The sequence below is a fragment of the Lissotriton vulgaris genome, chromosome 3_2 (genome assembly GCF_964263255.1).
Source record: "Lissotriton vulgaris chromosome 3_2, aLisVul1.2, whole genome shotgun sequence".
Lineage (NCBI taxonomy): Eukaryota > Metazoa > Chordata > Amphibia > Caudata > Salamandridae > Lissotriton > Lissotriton vulgaris.
In genome coordinates this window covers 25,983,458-25,997,103 of record NC_141690.1, presented here as the reverse complement: position 1 = coordinate 25,997,103, position 13,646 = coordinate 25,983,458, and the positions used below count along the sequence as shown (strand labels likewise).

Here is a 13,646-nt window from a genome sequence, read left to right as displayed (position 1 = left end):
TTGACTTCTCATGCCTCCGTTAAAGCCTGGAATGGCAACGTTAGGCACTTGAAAATGTTGAATAAACAATCATAGCGCAAAAATGCTGTCTCCTTGGTGGTGAAGTATAAAGGAAGACGTATGGCAAAAGGTTTTGGATTAAGATTGATGAACTGATAAAAATGATGTAACTTTGGAGGAAGAAATTCATTAAGGAAGGATTTTCTTTTCAGCAGTGCGACAGTTGGGCGCTGGAGGAATGTGCCCTTTGTAAGAGAACTTTCTAAAAGTGGCATTTTCAAAATTTAAATTTGAAATCCAACTTCATCATAAGTTAGGATTTTTCATTACAATTTCAGTGACACAATACATAAACTGGTTATCTGTTTCCATTTGGCAATTACCACTTATTAAAGGCAATAAGGCAACTCAACCATCATCCTATGGGAGAGGTAGGCCATGCTTAAGAGTTTTTCACTACTAGGACACAAAAACTTAAGCGTACGTGTCCTCCTTTTTAAATACACCACATCCTGGACATTTCAGGGCCCACCTTAAGGTAAACCTATATGTAATAAAAGGGATGGTTAGGGCCAGGGAAAATGTTTATTTTGGCAGGTTTAAATGGCAATTTAAAACTGCAAGGACATGCCTGAAGTGCTACTTAAGTGGAAGGCCTTATCAATTATGCAGGCCCTTAGTAACATTTAATTTAGTGGCCCTGGGCTCAGGCAGGGCCACTTTACTAGGGACTTAAAGTCAATTAAATGTACCGATTGATTATAAGCCAATTGTACAATGATTTAAGGTGAGAGCACAGGCACTTTAGCACTGTTTAGCATTGGTAATGCATGCAGAGTCCTAAGGCAAGCAAAAACAAAGTTAGAGTAAGGTCTGAGGCAAACGTAAGGGGGAAAACCTAGCCAAGGATGCTGGATCTAATACCTGTGGTATTTGGTAAAATTGTTACAAGTGGAGGATATTGCAGCAGCTGCAGTGTCAGTGTATAAATATTATAATGTAATATAATATAATGCTATGTAAATATGAAAGAGAACAAATCACCAAAAAGTGCCCTGAGAACTGACAGATTACCAGATCCTACCTGCTCGCTGGTCCACCAGAAGTGCATTGCTGGTTGGCTTGAATTTGCTGTAGCTCCTGCGTTCTTCTCTGCAGCAGCAAATCCTGTTTGGTCGGATCTTTTGGAAGGGTTTTCAGGCCTTGTGGAACCCTTGAAAGCTACAACCTGCAGATTTGTCCCGCCTGGAGAATTTGTACTTCCAAAAAAGTGATGAAGTCCTGATGTAGAAATTTTCACCACAACTTCATCCAGTGGCTCCCAGACGATGTCTCCTCCTTGGACACTGCTGGTTGCCTCGCACACTGAACTTTACCTTCTCAGGAACATTTCTTCAAATTTTTTCTAAGTCCGAAGGTAAGTCAGGAGAAGGCCCAATCCATCTTGTGTAGCTGAACCACATGCCTTCGCAGTCAGCCTCAACTTTTGACTTTGTCCTGATCTCGTACGACCAAATACCCACGCTAGGCGCTTTTATCTTTAATGTGCTATGTTTCACTTAAAACTTTAACAATTCATGACTCCGTTTCCACTTATTGGATTTTTCTAAATTTGTGGGGGAGTTTTATGGGTTGTGTTTTGAATGTATTACAGTTTTCTTGCTGGATAAATACTTAGCACAGTGCCTCAGAGTTAAGCCTGAAGCTTTTGTGTCAAGCTACATGTGGGTTAAGCACAGGTTAATTTAGTGACTTTTGTGGTTCACCTAGACAAGGATTGTGGCTGTTGCCTTAGTGGAGCTTCCACCCCTATCAACCAATAACCACATTTCTTACAGGTACAGAACACATAATAGTAAAAACGAACATAAAAATTTGGAACTGTCATTGCTTGCTTCAGCACATCTAAGATATTTACATGTTTAACAATAAATTGTTGTATTTACTCACCCAGTTCTCCATTTTTAATTACTTCAAAAGTTGCCCACATATCATATGTGTTTGGTGTTATGTTCTTTAATCGTAGAACAGTTTTAGTTAATTCATCAGCTTCCACAGTTGGGGACACCTGTACACAAAATGTTATTATTATTTCTTACTTCAAAACAACTGCACTACCAATAGCACCAGGCTGCTGGAGAATCTGTACTTGATAAGAATGGATTAATTTTTTTAAGTAGTTTGAAAGAAAGAGCTTATACCAGTTCTTCATTTTACCAATGTCTACACATTTTCATGAGTATTTTAAATCAGGGTAAAAAGAAAGTCAGGACTGCAGAAGGTCTCTGTCATCCAAAGAGTCTAATAGTTGTTTAAACCATCATTGTTTTTCATGCACTTATTAAATCATTTAGATGTTGTTCTACGGTGTATCGACTTTTCACAGCATAATGGGGTTGGATTTTCTATACAGGATGCAATCAAGAAACACTAGTACATGAAAGAAGAGGATTACTTTTAGGGTTCAAGTGTGAAAGGATCATCACCTCATCCAGCCCAAAACACTAAGGGATCTATTACGAATTTGGTTGGAGTTTCTTCTGACCAACACCATGGCAGAAAGAAGACGACCAACCTCTGGTGGGCGGTCCAAACCGCCTGATTATGATGCATCCGTCACTGACCTACATTTCCTTATGGGAGCATGTGTTACGGCCATACACCGGCCGTAGTACATGCTCCCATAGGGAAAAGTGAGGTTGTGTTAATCCGAATGTATGACGTTACAACACATACATTAACAACGCATGCACTTGCAACGCACTTTTTACATCGCAACATCCACTACAACGCACACCATTACATTGCATGACATTACATTGCATATTAAAAAACTACCTTTACAACGCATTCCAAAACATCGCAACAGGGTTTCCCTGTTGGAAAGGCTGGCATGGAAACCCTGTCTGAAACCATGCATAGTAATACAAACGGCATAAACCACCATCCATTTGGTTTATGGGCAAGTTCCGACTAGCTGACAGGCTCCTTGAACCCAACGGAAGCCAGTGGGAATGACCGTCCAGTTTCAATTCCGACCAGCTGTATCCTAATTAGCCGGTCCGAATTGAAACCGACGATGATGGTCGTAGAGCCTACGACCTAAGGTCAGAGGCTTTAAGACAGACATCTTAATCAGCCCCCTAAGGGAGAGTACAGTACAAAATCATTTTTGCCCCCTTATCTGATATGGTGCTGTGGAGACCTAATGCTCCTAGATACTGGGCTAGAAAGTGTTGAAGTAGTTAACAAGTTTTTCTTTAGAACCACTGGCCTGTAAAGCATGATTTTAAGCAATATATTTAGAAATTATATTTGTCTAATGAATAAGTTGGTCACATTTAAAAATATATATATGGGTGGAGGAATTAGCCACACCCCAACGGCAAAGTCTCCTAAAATGTTTGAACTCACCTACGTCACTCACTCAAGACAATTTGGAACAATTATAAAAACATTTTTCAGTGATGGGTTTAACTCACAGTGCTGCTCTGGAGACAGATCATCATCAGGTTTCAATGTTTTTTTGTTTTTCTTTTATATAGCGTGAACTAGATCTGAAGATATCAGGTATCAGAGCGCTTTGCATGAGCACCACTTTTATTACAGAAGGACACATTCATTTTTGTTAGGCACAAGAAAATTCAGTTATTTGCCCAGAATCACAGGATGTTGAGCTTCGTTATCGAGACTCGATCCCAGCTACCCAGCTTCAAGGTCGACCGCTCTAGCTGTAAGACTACATCCTCTCCCCAATTTGGGACAGGGATCTTATGAAACTGCTCAGTTCACTTCATTTCTCCTGTGGGTGTGTTTGAGATTTACGTGTGTGTGTGTGTGCTTTGAGAAGCAATTACAAGATGTGTACCATCAAAAAAAGCAGCACTATGCTGCTAGTCATTATATTTGCCAGACCTAAGATTCCAGGTGGCTTTAAAATACTGAGAAGGAATTGCATTCGATACCACACATATGAGATATCAATTGACATAGGGACTTTGCCTTTTATTAATGAAATGGATATTTGTAAAGGAGTTTATTTAAATCTTGAGTTTCTACTATAGATATTCCCTGAAACAATGCATCTTTTTGCATTGTATAGCCAGGATGCATCTCATGGTCTCAAATACTCCAATCTAAGCGTCTTTGAATAATTGTCGTCTTTTCATTAGTCTAACACTACTTTCTCTGCTGTTGTGAGTCAACACTGCTGAGTAAGAAGCTTCTTTTTAAAAACTCATTTAAACTTTGTATATTTCCATGTTACAACTTTGTGGTGAAATTATTGAAACACCTATCTAGGGTTCATATGAGTGCCCTGTTACTTCGGAAAAGGGCACTAACAGGATTTACAGATTACGCTGGCTTTAAAGGTCCTCCTAGACCACTTCTGCTTGCTGAATTTCACGCTGTATCTCTGTGTGAAATACTGGATGGGAAACAAGAAACAACCAGGGGAAACATGACAAAAATGACTTGTTGCAGTGGCAATTCCCAATTTTTCAAGGCAAGCTAATGGTCCGCTCCTAATCAGATGGTAATTCCAATTCTCGTGGAGTTACCAGGAACTGTGGTGGGAATTACCAGCTACCTTATAAAGCCAATCAGAATGAAGACCTAGATGAATCTTGGCCGAAATACGGCATATGATAAATTAAAAGGCCAATGTTAAAAAAAAACAATGGTTAAGATGCTTTAGTCAATGATGTTGTGAACGTATCTAGGACCCTAATTAAATATTCCCGATGTATGCCCTTATGTGGTTATAACAAATCATATCCTTATAAAGGCATAAGAATCATATCCATATTTAGTCATAGCCAATGCAGTCCAAATAAGGCAAGGATACTTCCCTAGACTCCTAGAAAGTACAACGCGTTCTTTAAACAAACCAAACCTTCAGCAGCCCGGGAATTCCCCCTGCTTCTGTTATGATTTGTCCTAGAACTCCTGAAAGAACTGCCAGTTCTTAGTGACAGTTCTTAGTGACAGTTCTTAGTGATGTCTTATGTCCAACCGTACGTCATTCACGGCACCTTCCAGGTATAAATATACCAGCATTTGCTTTAAGCAACACACATTGGTTTGGAGCAGAGCGGCTATCTACTTACCCAAAACCCAGCTGATGCGAGTGTCGAAGGAAGCCGACCCTCCCATTTGATGCACTGAGAGAGACGCTGTCTTTTCTCCTGCCGAGAAATCCATCTCCAGTGTTTCCAGTCACCCTGCTGGCTGCTGGAAGATCGAGTCCTGAGAAAGAGATACAAGACCTCCTTCATCCTAAGCCAAGGTACGGAGCTGATTAGATCCTTAGAGAATTCTTGATTCAGATCCTTGGCAAAACTAACTTAACTTAAACTGCAGCTCACTTACTCCTTCCCACGTACTAGGCTTAGGTTAGGTACACCTGGGTAGGTGTATTTTAGAAGCACCAGTTGAGTACGTTTAGTCAACTTTTATCATAGTATGTAACTGTATATATTTTATCCGTTTTAAGTATCATATGGCTCAGAAACCATATAAATGCTTTTACAGTATTATTTCATAATACTCCTTTTACTGTACGCACTTTACTTCATGACAAGTATTGCAATTGTGGCAATTCACTTCTCTTGCATGAGCAAGAGGACTGCTCAACAAATAACAACCTTTATTGAAAACGCCCGTCTCTCTATTTCTCTGCACTCTGGTGAAACTAAGCATGCACGATTGACTGAGTGAAATAGCTATCTATTGTTTCCACACGACTCTGGAGATATACTCCTTATTCTGGAGGGAGCAAAGTTGTCATGTGTATGCGGTTGTCAGAAGCTAATCCTTTCTTGTCTAATCAGGAAAGTTAACACCTTCCTGTTAATTCGAGAAAGTTTCTAGTGACCTCTGAGCTAGCTGGCATACTAATTAAGTCTAACATATTCAGTAGAGACCTAGTCGACCTCAGTCCTACGTCTAAACTACTGTTTATGTTATTCCAATGCGCAGAGCCTATTGGGAATATAGGAACTACACTACATGGCGCCCAACGTTTGGTAAGGCGATAATCTAATGCAAGATACTAGAGTAACTCAGTCGTGCTTTTCACACAGACCCCTCTTCCCGTATAAACTCCAATAGACGTCTGGAGTGGGTGAAAAGTTAATATCTGCCAGAACTTAGGAGGAAGAGATTCCTATGTATTAGTTTTTGGTTTAGTCAACGTTAAAGGATACAGTGTTCCAAAATATTGTGCACCTAATCTTTGTTTCCTTGAAACTTGATCTGCAAACTTTCAGTCAGTAAAATGTCAGAAAGTGACGAAGAAAGGGAGAGAGCTAGACTAGCAGCTTAACTCTTAACGGATGACACAACTATCCAAAATGACGACCCGAATGCTATAATCATCCCGGTCAACATAAGAAAAACTATAACTATAAAACGTATAGAAAATGGAGTATCATCAAGGGGTGGTACAGTCGTATTTGTGGTAGAGGCCCATGAATATCGGCAGACAGAGGTATTCTATTCCTGGATAACTTTTCCAGCAGCACATGCTGTAACACACGAGTTCCACTACTACAAAATAGAAGAATCTCTAGAGGAATACTCTCCTTTCGAGGAAGTTGAAATTCCACTAACATACCAAGAGCACCTGCTCTGGTTTATTGGCGCCCTAAAACATCAAAATCACATTACCAGGCTCGGTCCACTAGGTAGACCAGGAGCCACATGGCCGGTTCTAGCCAGCTATACACCACACCCCTACATTGAAAAAATGTCAAGCGAAGAACTTTTAGTTCAACTAAAACAACTAATTAAAATACATAGACAATTAGTCAAATATGTCATGCGGACTTCAACAGTCCAATTTTGGAAAAGGTGATGGACAGAGTTTCTGAATGATGCAGAATACTCCTACCCAGTCAAGAGATCAGGGCTTGATCCATCACCGTTTTTTAGCTCACTGCACCATCCCAGCTTCAGAACCTGGCTATATGCAAATTAGTCTGTTCCTGTCCCAGTGCATGATGGGAACAGGGCAAACCAAACTACACAAGCCAATTCTTATACTGGGAAGGAGACAAGCTACCGGGGACCGGTTTCTGGCATTTCAGCCTCGTCGGCCCGGCTTGCTTGAATCCTGATGGTGCAATGAGCTAGGGACTCACGTCTGAGTATACCCTCCCACACATAGTGTGGATAAAATCAATTTTGGAAAAGGTCCCCGGTAGCTTGTCTCCTTCCCAGTAAAAGAATTGGCTTGGTAGTTTGGTTTGCCCTGTTCCCATCATGCACTGGGACAGGAACAGACTAATTTGCATATAGCCAGGTTCTGGAGCTGGGATGGTGCAGTGAGCTAAAAAACGGTGATGGATCAAGCCCTGATCTCTTGACTGGGTAGGAGTATTCTGCATCATTCAGAAACTCTGTCCATCACCTTTTCCAAAATTGATTTTATCCACACTATGTGTGGGAGGGTATACTCAGACGTGAGTCCCTAGCTCATTGCACCATCAGGATTCAAGCAAGCCGGGCCGACGAGGCTGAAATGCCAGAAACCGGTCCCCGGTAGCTTGTCTCCTTCCCAGTAAAAGAATTGGCTTGGTAGTTTGGTTTGCCCTGTTCCCATCATGCACTGGGACAGGAACAGACTAATTTGCATATAGCCAGGTTCTGGAGCTGGGATGGTGCAGTGAGCTAAAAAACGGTGATGGATCAAGCCCTGATCTCTTGACTGGGTAGGAGTATTCTGCATCATTCAGAAACTCTGTCCATCACCTTTTCCAAAATTGACTTCAACAGTCCAACCTGCAATTAAAATTCCACAAAACACCCCGCAACAGGGGATCACAAATAAAATTACACCACAGAATATACAATCATGTATGGGTAAGGTACCCGCAAAACGGGAACAAATTCCATTCTGGTTAGCTGAAAAAATCACTCAAATAGAGGCAGTATTTCCTGATACTACCCCTCACGAAAAACACAGGATTTTGAATATCTGTCTCCCAATGGGGATCGCACCACATGTGGAGGACTGTGACACTTGGGGCACAGTCTTTGCTTCTATCTACACAAAAACACATGGTGTTCCGTCTATGGCGGTTATACCAGATGTACTAAGACAGATTCAAAATGAATACGGTCCAGAACCTGCTTTAACTCTAGGTATGAAATTACTGAAAGACATTAAGCAAGTCTCGGCTATATTAATAGCCAACATAAAAGGAGAAGCAGCATCTGTGGTGAACCGCCTTTTGAACTTGCCAGAATAATTGAAAAATCCTATGAAGAATTAGGAAGAGATAGTTTGGGTGTTAAAACAGTAAAACCCCAACTAATTGAAAATCCTGAAAAAGCTTTCATTAAAAATAATGTTATTACTCAAAAGAAGAAGTTGGAAGGTAATAAACAAACCTCTCCCAGAGAAAAACAGTTTCAGTCCAGAGGAAGGTCTCCCCAACGAAGAAATAGATCTCCTGAAGGGGGAGGCAAGTCTCCCCAAAGGGAGCCCTCTGAAAAAAGATACAACCTTAGAAATAGGGATAATTTGAGAAAACCTGACAGATATCAAGATATTGATACACGTCCCTCTCGATCTTTTCAGACTTCCTCACAGAAATCGGAAAGAAGAGGACGGTCAGAACATAAAGAAGAGCACATCAAGTCCAAAGACAAGGAACCTGCTCATCAAAGTAAAAAATGAAAATTTCCCAGAAAGAAGGTAGCCAGTATTAAAGTAAAACATGCCGAGAATTCTGAGGACACAACTAAAAAACGGAGAGTGGGCCCAGACAATGCTAGACAGCGCAGCAGAAGTGCCCATAGCTCGCAAGATCCTGATGAATCTTCTGGAGACAGTGGACACGAATGAATACATTCCAGTGGAAACTGCAGACACCCAAGTTAGGGTGCCCCATAAACTATATGAAATAATATTACGTATAGCGGAAGATACCACTAAGAAAATAAGAGGTCTCTTTTGGGAGAATCTATGTAAAGGCTATGATATCCTTCTAGCAGAGAAAGACTGGCCACCAGAGTTTGTCAGGGAGTGCCCACATGGCGAAGAAATGATTATGCCTGCCTTCTCAAATCACATTCCAATTCATAAAAAATACACATTTGCAAGAAAATGGGCAGTGGCCCACGCCCCTGCATTATATAAAAATCATGCATCACCATAAAATCCAGTAAAAAAATTAACCTACTGCACAGAGGCAGTATCCTGTTAAGCAAGAAGCTAAAAAACATGTAGGAGAAATTTTAGATCAACTTAAATATCAGGGGGTGATTGAAACATGCACCTCACAAATGAACAATCCTTTGTTTCCTGTCTCCAAACCAGACGATTCATATCATCTAGTTTTGGACTACAGACACCTAAACTCCTGCTGTAAAACTTTTGCAGTGCAAAACTCACACAGTGCAGCACTAATGAATAATATCGTTTGCAAAAAATATAAAACAACATTAGATATTTCAAATGGTTTCTTCTGTCAAAACATAGCACCTGAAAGCAGATATTTGACCGCTTTCTCCAGCATGGGGACCCAAAAACAATTTTGTCGTCTCCCACAGAGGTTCAAGAACAGCCCAGGATTATTTTCTGCCAGGGTAACAGAGTTACTACAAATGTATGATGATGAGGCATTATCTTATGTCGATAACACCTATCTTACAGACGATGACCTGGAGACTCACTTGAAAAGAGTGAACACCATCATACTTGGGTTCGCATCTGAAGGGTACAAATTTAACTTTAAAAAATCACGAATTGCCCATCTAACTGTCCTATTTCGAGGATACGAATTATCAAGTGGAGGCAAAAGCCTAGCAGACAACTTCTTAGAGAAGTGTGCAGTACTTCAAGCTCCAAAAACGCTAAAAAACTTACAATCGATTCTAGGTTTCCTGAATTTCGGAAGAACATACATTCTGAATTATGCAGAGAGGGTTAAACCTCTTGTGGGGATGGGGACAGACTCACAGAGATAGGTACTGTAGGTAATGCAGGTTTTATTGTTTTTAAAGATGCGCCTTCGCTGAATCACTTTCCGGTAATAGGGAAGGGGAATCTCTGACTCTGTCTCCGCGATGGACTGCCTGTTCCTTCGCCTCTCTGCTACCGCTCCGCTCTTCTCCCGGGGACTTCTGGGTCTTGTAGTCCGGAGGTCAGTTGTGTTACCTTCCAGCTCTGGTCTCGGTATGGAAATGTAGATGCGAGACTGACTTTAGTCCTGGTGCAATTATATACAGTGTGGGGGAAGGGAGTGAGAGTCACATGTGTATAACCAACTCCGAAGCACTATGGTGCTGGTTCAGTGAGAGGGAGGGGGGGTAGTGAAGAGGAATGCCCTGTGAGTCTCAGGGAGGTTTAGCCCACTTCCCTCGAAGTGTGGCTGGGCGAAGCGCCTTCACGTTGGCCTCCTGGCTTGTCGCTGTGGTCGACTCGTCTCGCTCTGGGCTCTCCTTCGGTCGCTTCCTCCTCTTCGTCCTCGAAGGTCCAAGCACCTGTGACGTCCCCGATGCCTGCCTCCGTTCTCCAGTCTCCACTCTCCTTCTCTGCTCTCGTACTCCACTCTCCTCCGTCGTTCTCCTTGTCTCTCTCAACTACTCCGCAGACTCCGGGTGATGAACACACCTGTGGGTGTTCAAGGCTGGGTTTTACCTGGATGTCGTGGGCGTGTTCCGGCATGAGTTTCGCCTAATTAAAGAAACTGTGCTCCTCTGGAGACCCAGCATCAGGTTCGGGTGGAATGTCCTCCTTGCTCTTCCAGTTTTCCAGTTGCTGTTCAAAAAAAGGTAAAAGCAATAGGGCATTGTTCAAAGAAAGTTGTTGTCCGTCATGCTGTATTGGGTCATCTGGTTCTCCCCCGTCACACCTCTCTACGAACTAATAAAACCTGATTTTAAACCAATTAATTGGACTCAAAAACACACAGAAATCTTAAGATCTTTACAGACAGACATGTTAACTAAAACAAAACTGCAAACACGCGCAAACGAACGCAACCTTGTAATCCAAGTCATCCCAGGAAGATGCGGATTCACATACCTGACCTCTAATGAGGGAGAAACGGTACCAATAGCTTACAAATCACACTGGTACACACAAGCTGAAATGAAATTCAGTTCTACTGAAAAAATTCTGACTGCGGTTCAAACTGCTGTAGCAATGGAAATAGCCCTAGCCCAAGGGAAGAGCATATCTCTACTAACAGCAGTATCAGCCCTTGAGGCAGTAACAAGACCAGGCATTCTAAATGCTAAAGCTCTAGATCCAAAATGGATACAATGGGAAAATTCTCTTGCTACAGAAGACGCGAAACACGCTTTTGATCCGAAAATGAAAAAAACTAGAAGATCTGGAATACGAACATGATTGCCCTCTGTCAATTAAGATTCTGCCTCTCGAACAGTACACCTGTGTAATCCACACGGACAGATTTGCACAACACTACGTTGTGGAAAAACAAATTTACAATGCTGCGTGCGCGATTGTTAAAGGTCGCTGGCGCTTAGGTAAATTCAGACCGATGGCCACTAAAACTGAATCACTCAGAAACTGTACAGCTCAGCGAGCTGAAATTAGATCTCTAAAGATGGCGCTTGAAAATGCTGATCGCGAATTCCTGACACTTATAGTGTGCGATTTGCATTACTGCGTCCGGTCTTACAATAATTCCATGCAGACCTGGATAAAAAACGGTTACAAAGATGAGGCAGGTGCCACAATAAAGCATAAAAAACTATGGGAACAAGTAGTTCTTTTACAGAAAGAACTACGAAAGACTCACGTGATCCATATACTGAGTTATCAACGTGATGGCGTTCACATTGCAGGGAATTCATTGGCTGACAGAGCCACAGCGGCAGCTGATCACTCGGCTTCTGTAGCTACAAAAAAGCGTCCGAAAAAACAAATAGATGGCGAAACATTGCTTGCAGTAAAAGCCTCAATAGAAGGCACTTATGCAGCGTTACCTTTAAACTATCCACTCGGAAATACATACATAATGGATGCGAACTCCGTTCCATTTGCTCAAATCCCGGGAGTGGGGGATAGAGTAATTCCAAACACAAACCAGAGAGTCTTCTTGATTGAAGAAGCACACATGGGATTGGGTCTGAGGCACCAAGAGATCCTGAAATCTCTAATAGAATTAAAATCAAAATACTGGTGGCGGGGGATGAGCGTGCAAATTTATAACTTTGCAATGAATTGTCAGGACTGCAATAGAGATCGCAGTTGTGAACCGGAACAGACACCTGCCCAGACACCTCTATTAGACAGCATCAGGCTATCTATGCGCAGACATCCAGACGGAGAAATGCGATTCCATAATTATTAAGACAAGATTCATTTGGATGTGGCCCCAGCGCTCGGCTGGCGCCAGATCTGTTATAAAAGATTTGCGAGTCTTTATCGGCACATACGCAATTGGCATGCTACATTCTGACCAGGGTCCTACGTTTAGCTCTCAGGCTTACAAGGAGGCCATGGCCAGCATGGGCATTGCATTGCGGTATTCTAGTCCAATCCATCCCGAGGGAAATGCGGTAGTGGAAAGAAAAAACCGTGACATAAAGCAATCTATAACAGCGAGGGTATTAGGTTCGGGTGACGGGTGGTTCAAACATCTAAAAAGTGTCCAACGTAGTCTTAACATAACATGCCAAGAAATTCTCTAGGAGGTATGAGTCCGTACAAACTTTTGTTTGGTACTAGAATGATCATCCAGGATCTGGATTTTCAGACTTTAGTGGTGAAACAAAAAACCTTTGATATCAAAGATCGTTTGACTGTTTTACAGGACTTGAATGAAACAAGAAAAAGTCTAAATAACTAAAAGCTAAAGTTAACAACCACTAAAGAAAAACCACCTGTCCCAGCAAGACCTGTCTGGATTCCAAAGATTGGGGATCTGGTCAGAGAAAAAATCACGGTGAAGAAGGAATTTGGGCCTTCATACGCAAAAGCAGTACCTGTCTTAGCTGTCAGCGGAACAAGATCAGTAGTACTACTGCCCCTTGCTGGTAAAAAGGAGAACCGAGTTGTATCAATCGACCTGGTGAAAACCACAACCTTGTGGCCAATAATAAGTAGTAGGCCCAGTGGACTCCCAAGAAATAGCAGAAGACCAATTCTTGCTACAATCCAAGAGGTTCAAACTGAGAGACTAATCACATTTGATAAACCTGCAGTGAATACAAAAGGACTATGCAACAAAGCCATGGAACTTGTGCCTCTTGAAACCCAAATTGCAACAGTTCGTCAAGAAACACCTGTCTAGAACGATGTAGCCTCTGACTATACAAATGTAACAAAAGAAAATCCAAAGAACAATGGAAATCCAGAAGCAATTCCACCAATTGACAGAACTGCATCTGGCTACTTTATCAACTTTGATGACTTTTCCGATGATCCAAGTGAACATGGAGATAAGCCAGCAACAAAAATTTTCAAAGAAAAAATTACAGAGCTCTTACATCAACTGAGAGAAACATATCTGATTTCAACATGGATTAAATTATGGATTGTGTTAGGTGTACTTTTCCTCCTTCTGTGGCTCATCTTGGTTTTAAGTTTGGGTAGATTTATTGATGGAAAATATAGTACAATGGACACAGCATGTCAGAACATCAACTTGGTCCTGAAACCA

General features: G+C 41.7%; 1 protein-coding gene across 1 annotated transcript in view; it reads right to left on the bottom strand.

The window, feature by feature from the left end:
• Positions 1-13,646, bottom strand: part of ARAP2 (ArfGAP with RhoGAP domain, ankyrin repeat and PH domain 2) — a 1,270,949-nt gene that overhangs the window by 207,415 nt on the left and 1,049,888 nt on the right. Inside the window, exon 26 of the mRNA XM_086964430.1 lies at positions 1,951-2,068. Coding sequence (XP_086820556.1) covers positions 1,951-2,068 — 118 coding nt within the window. The remainder of the gene's footprint in view (positions 1-1,950; positions 2,069-13,646) is intronic.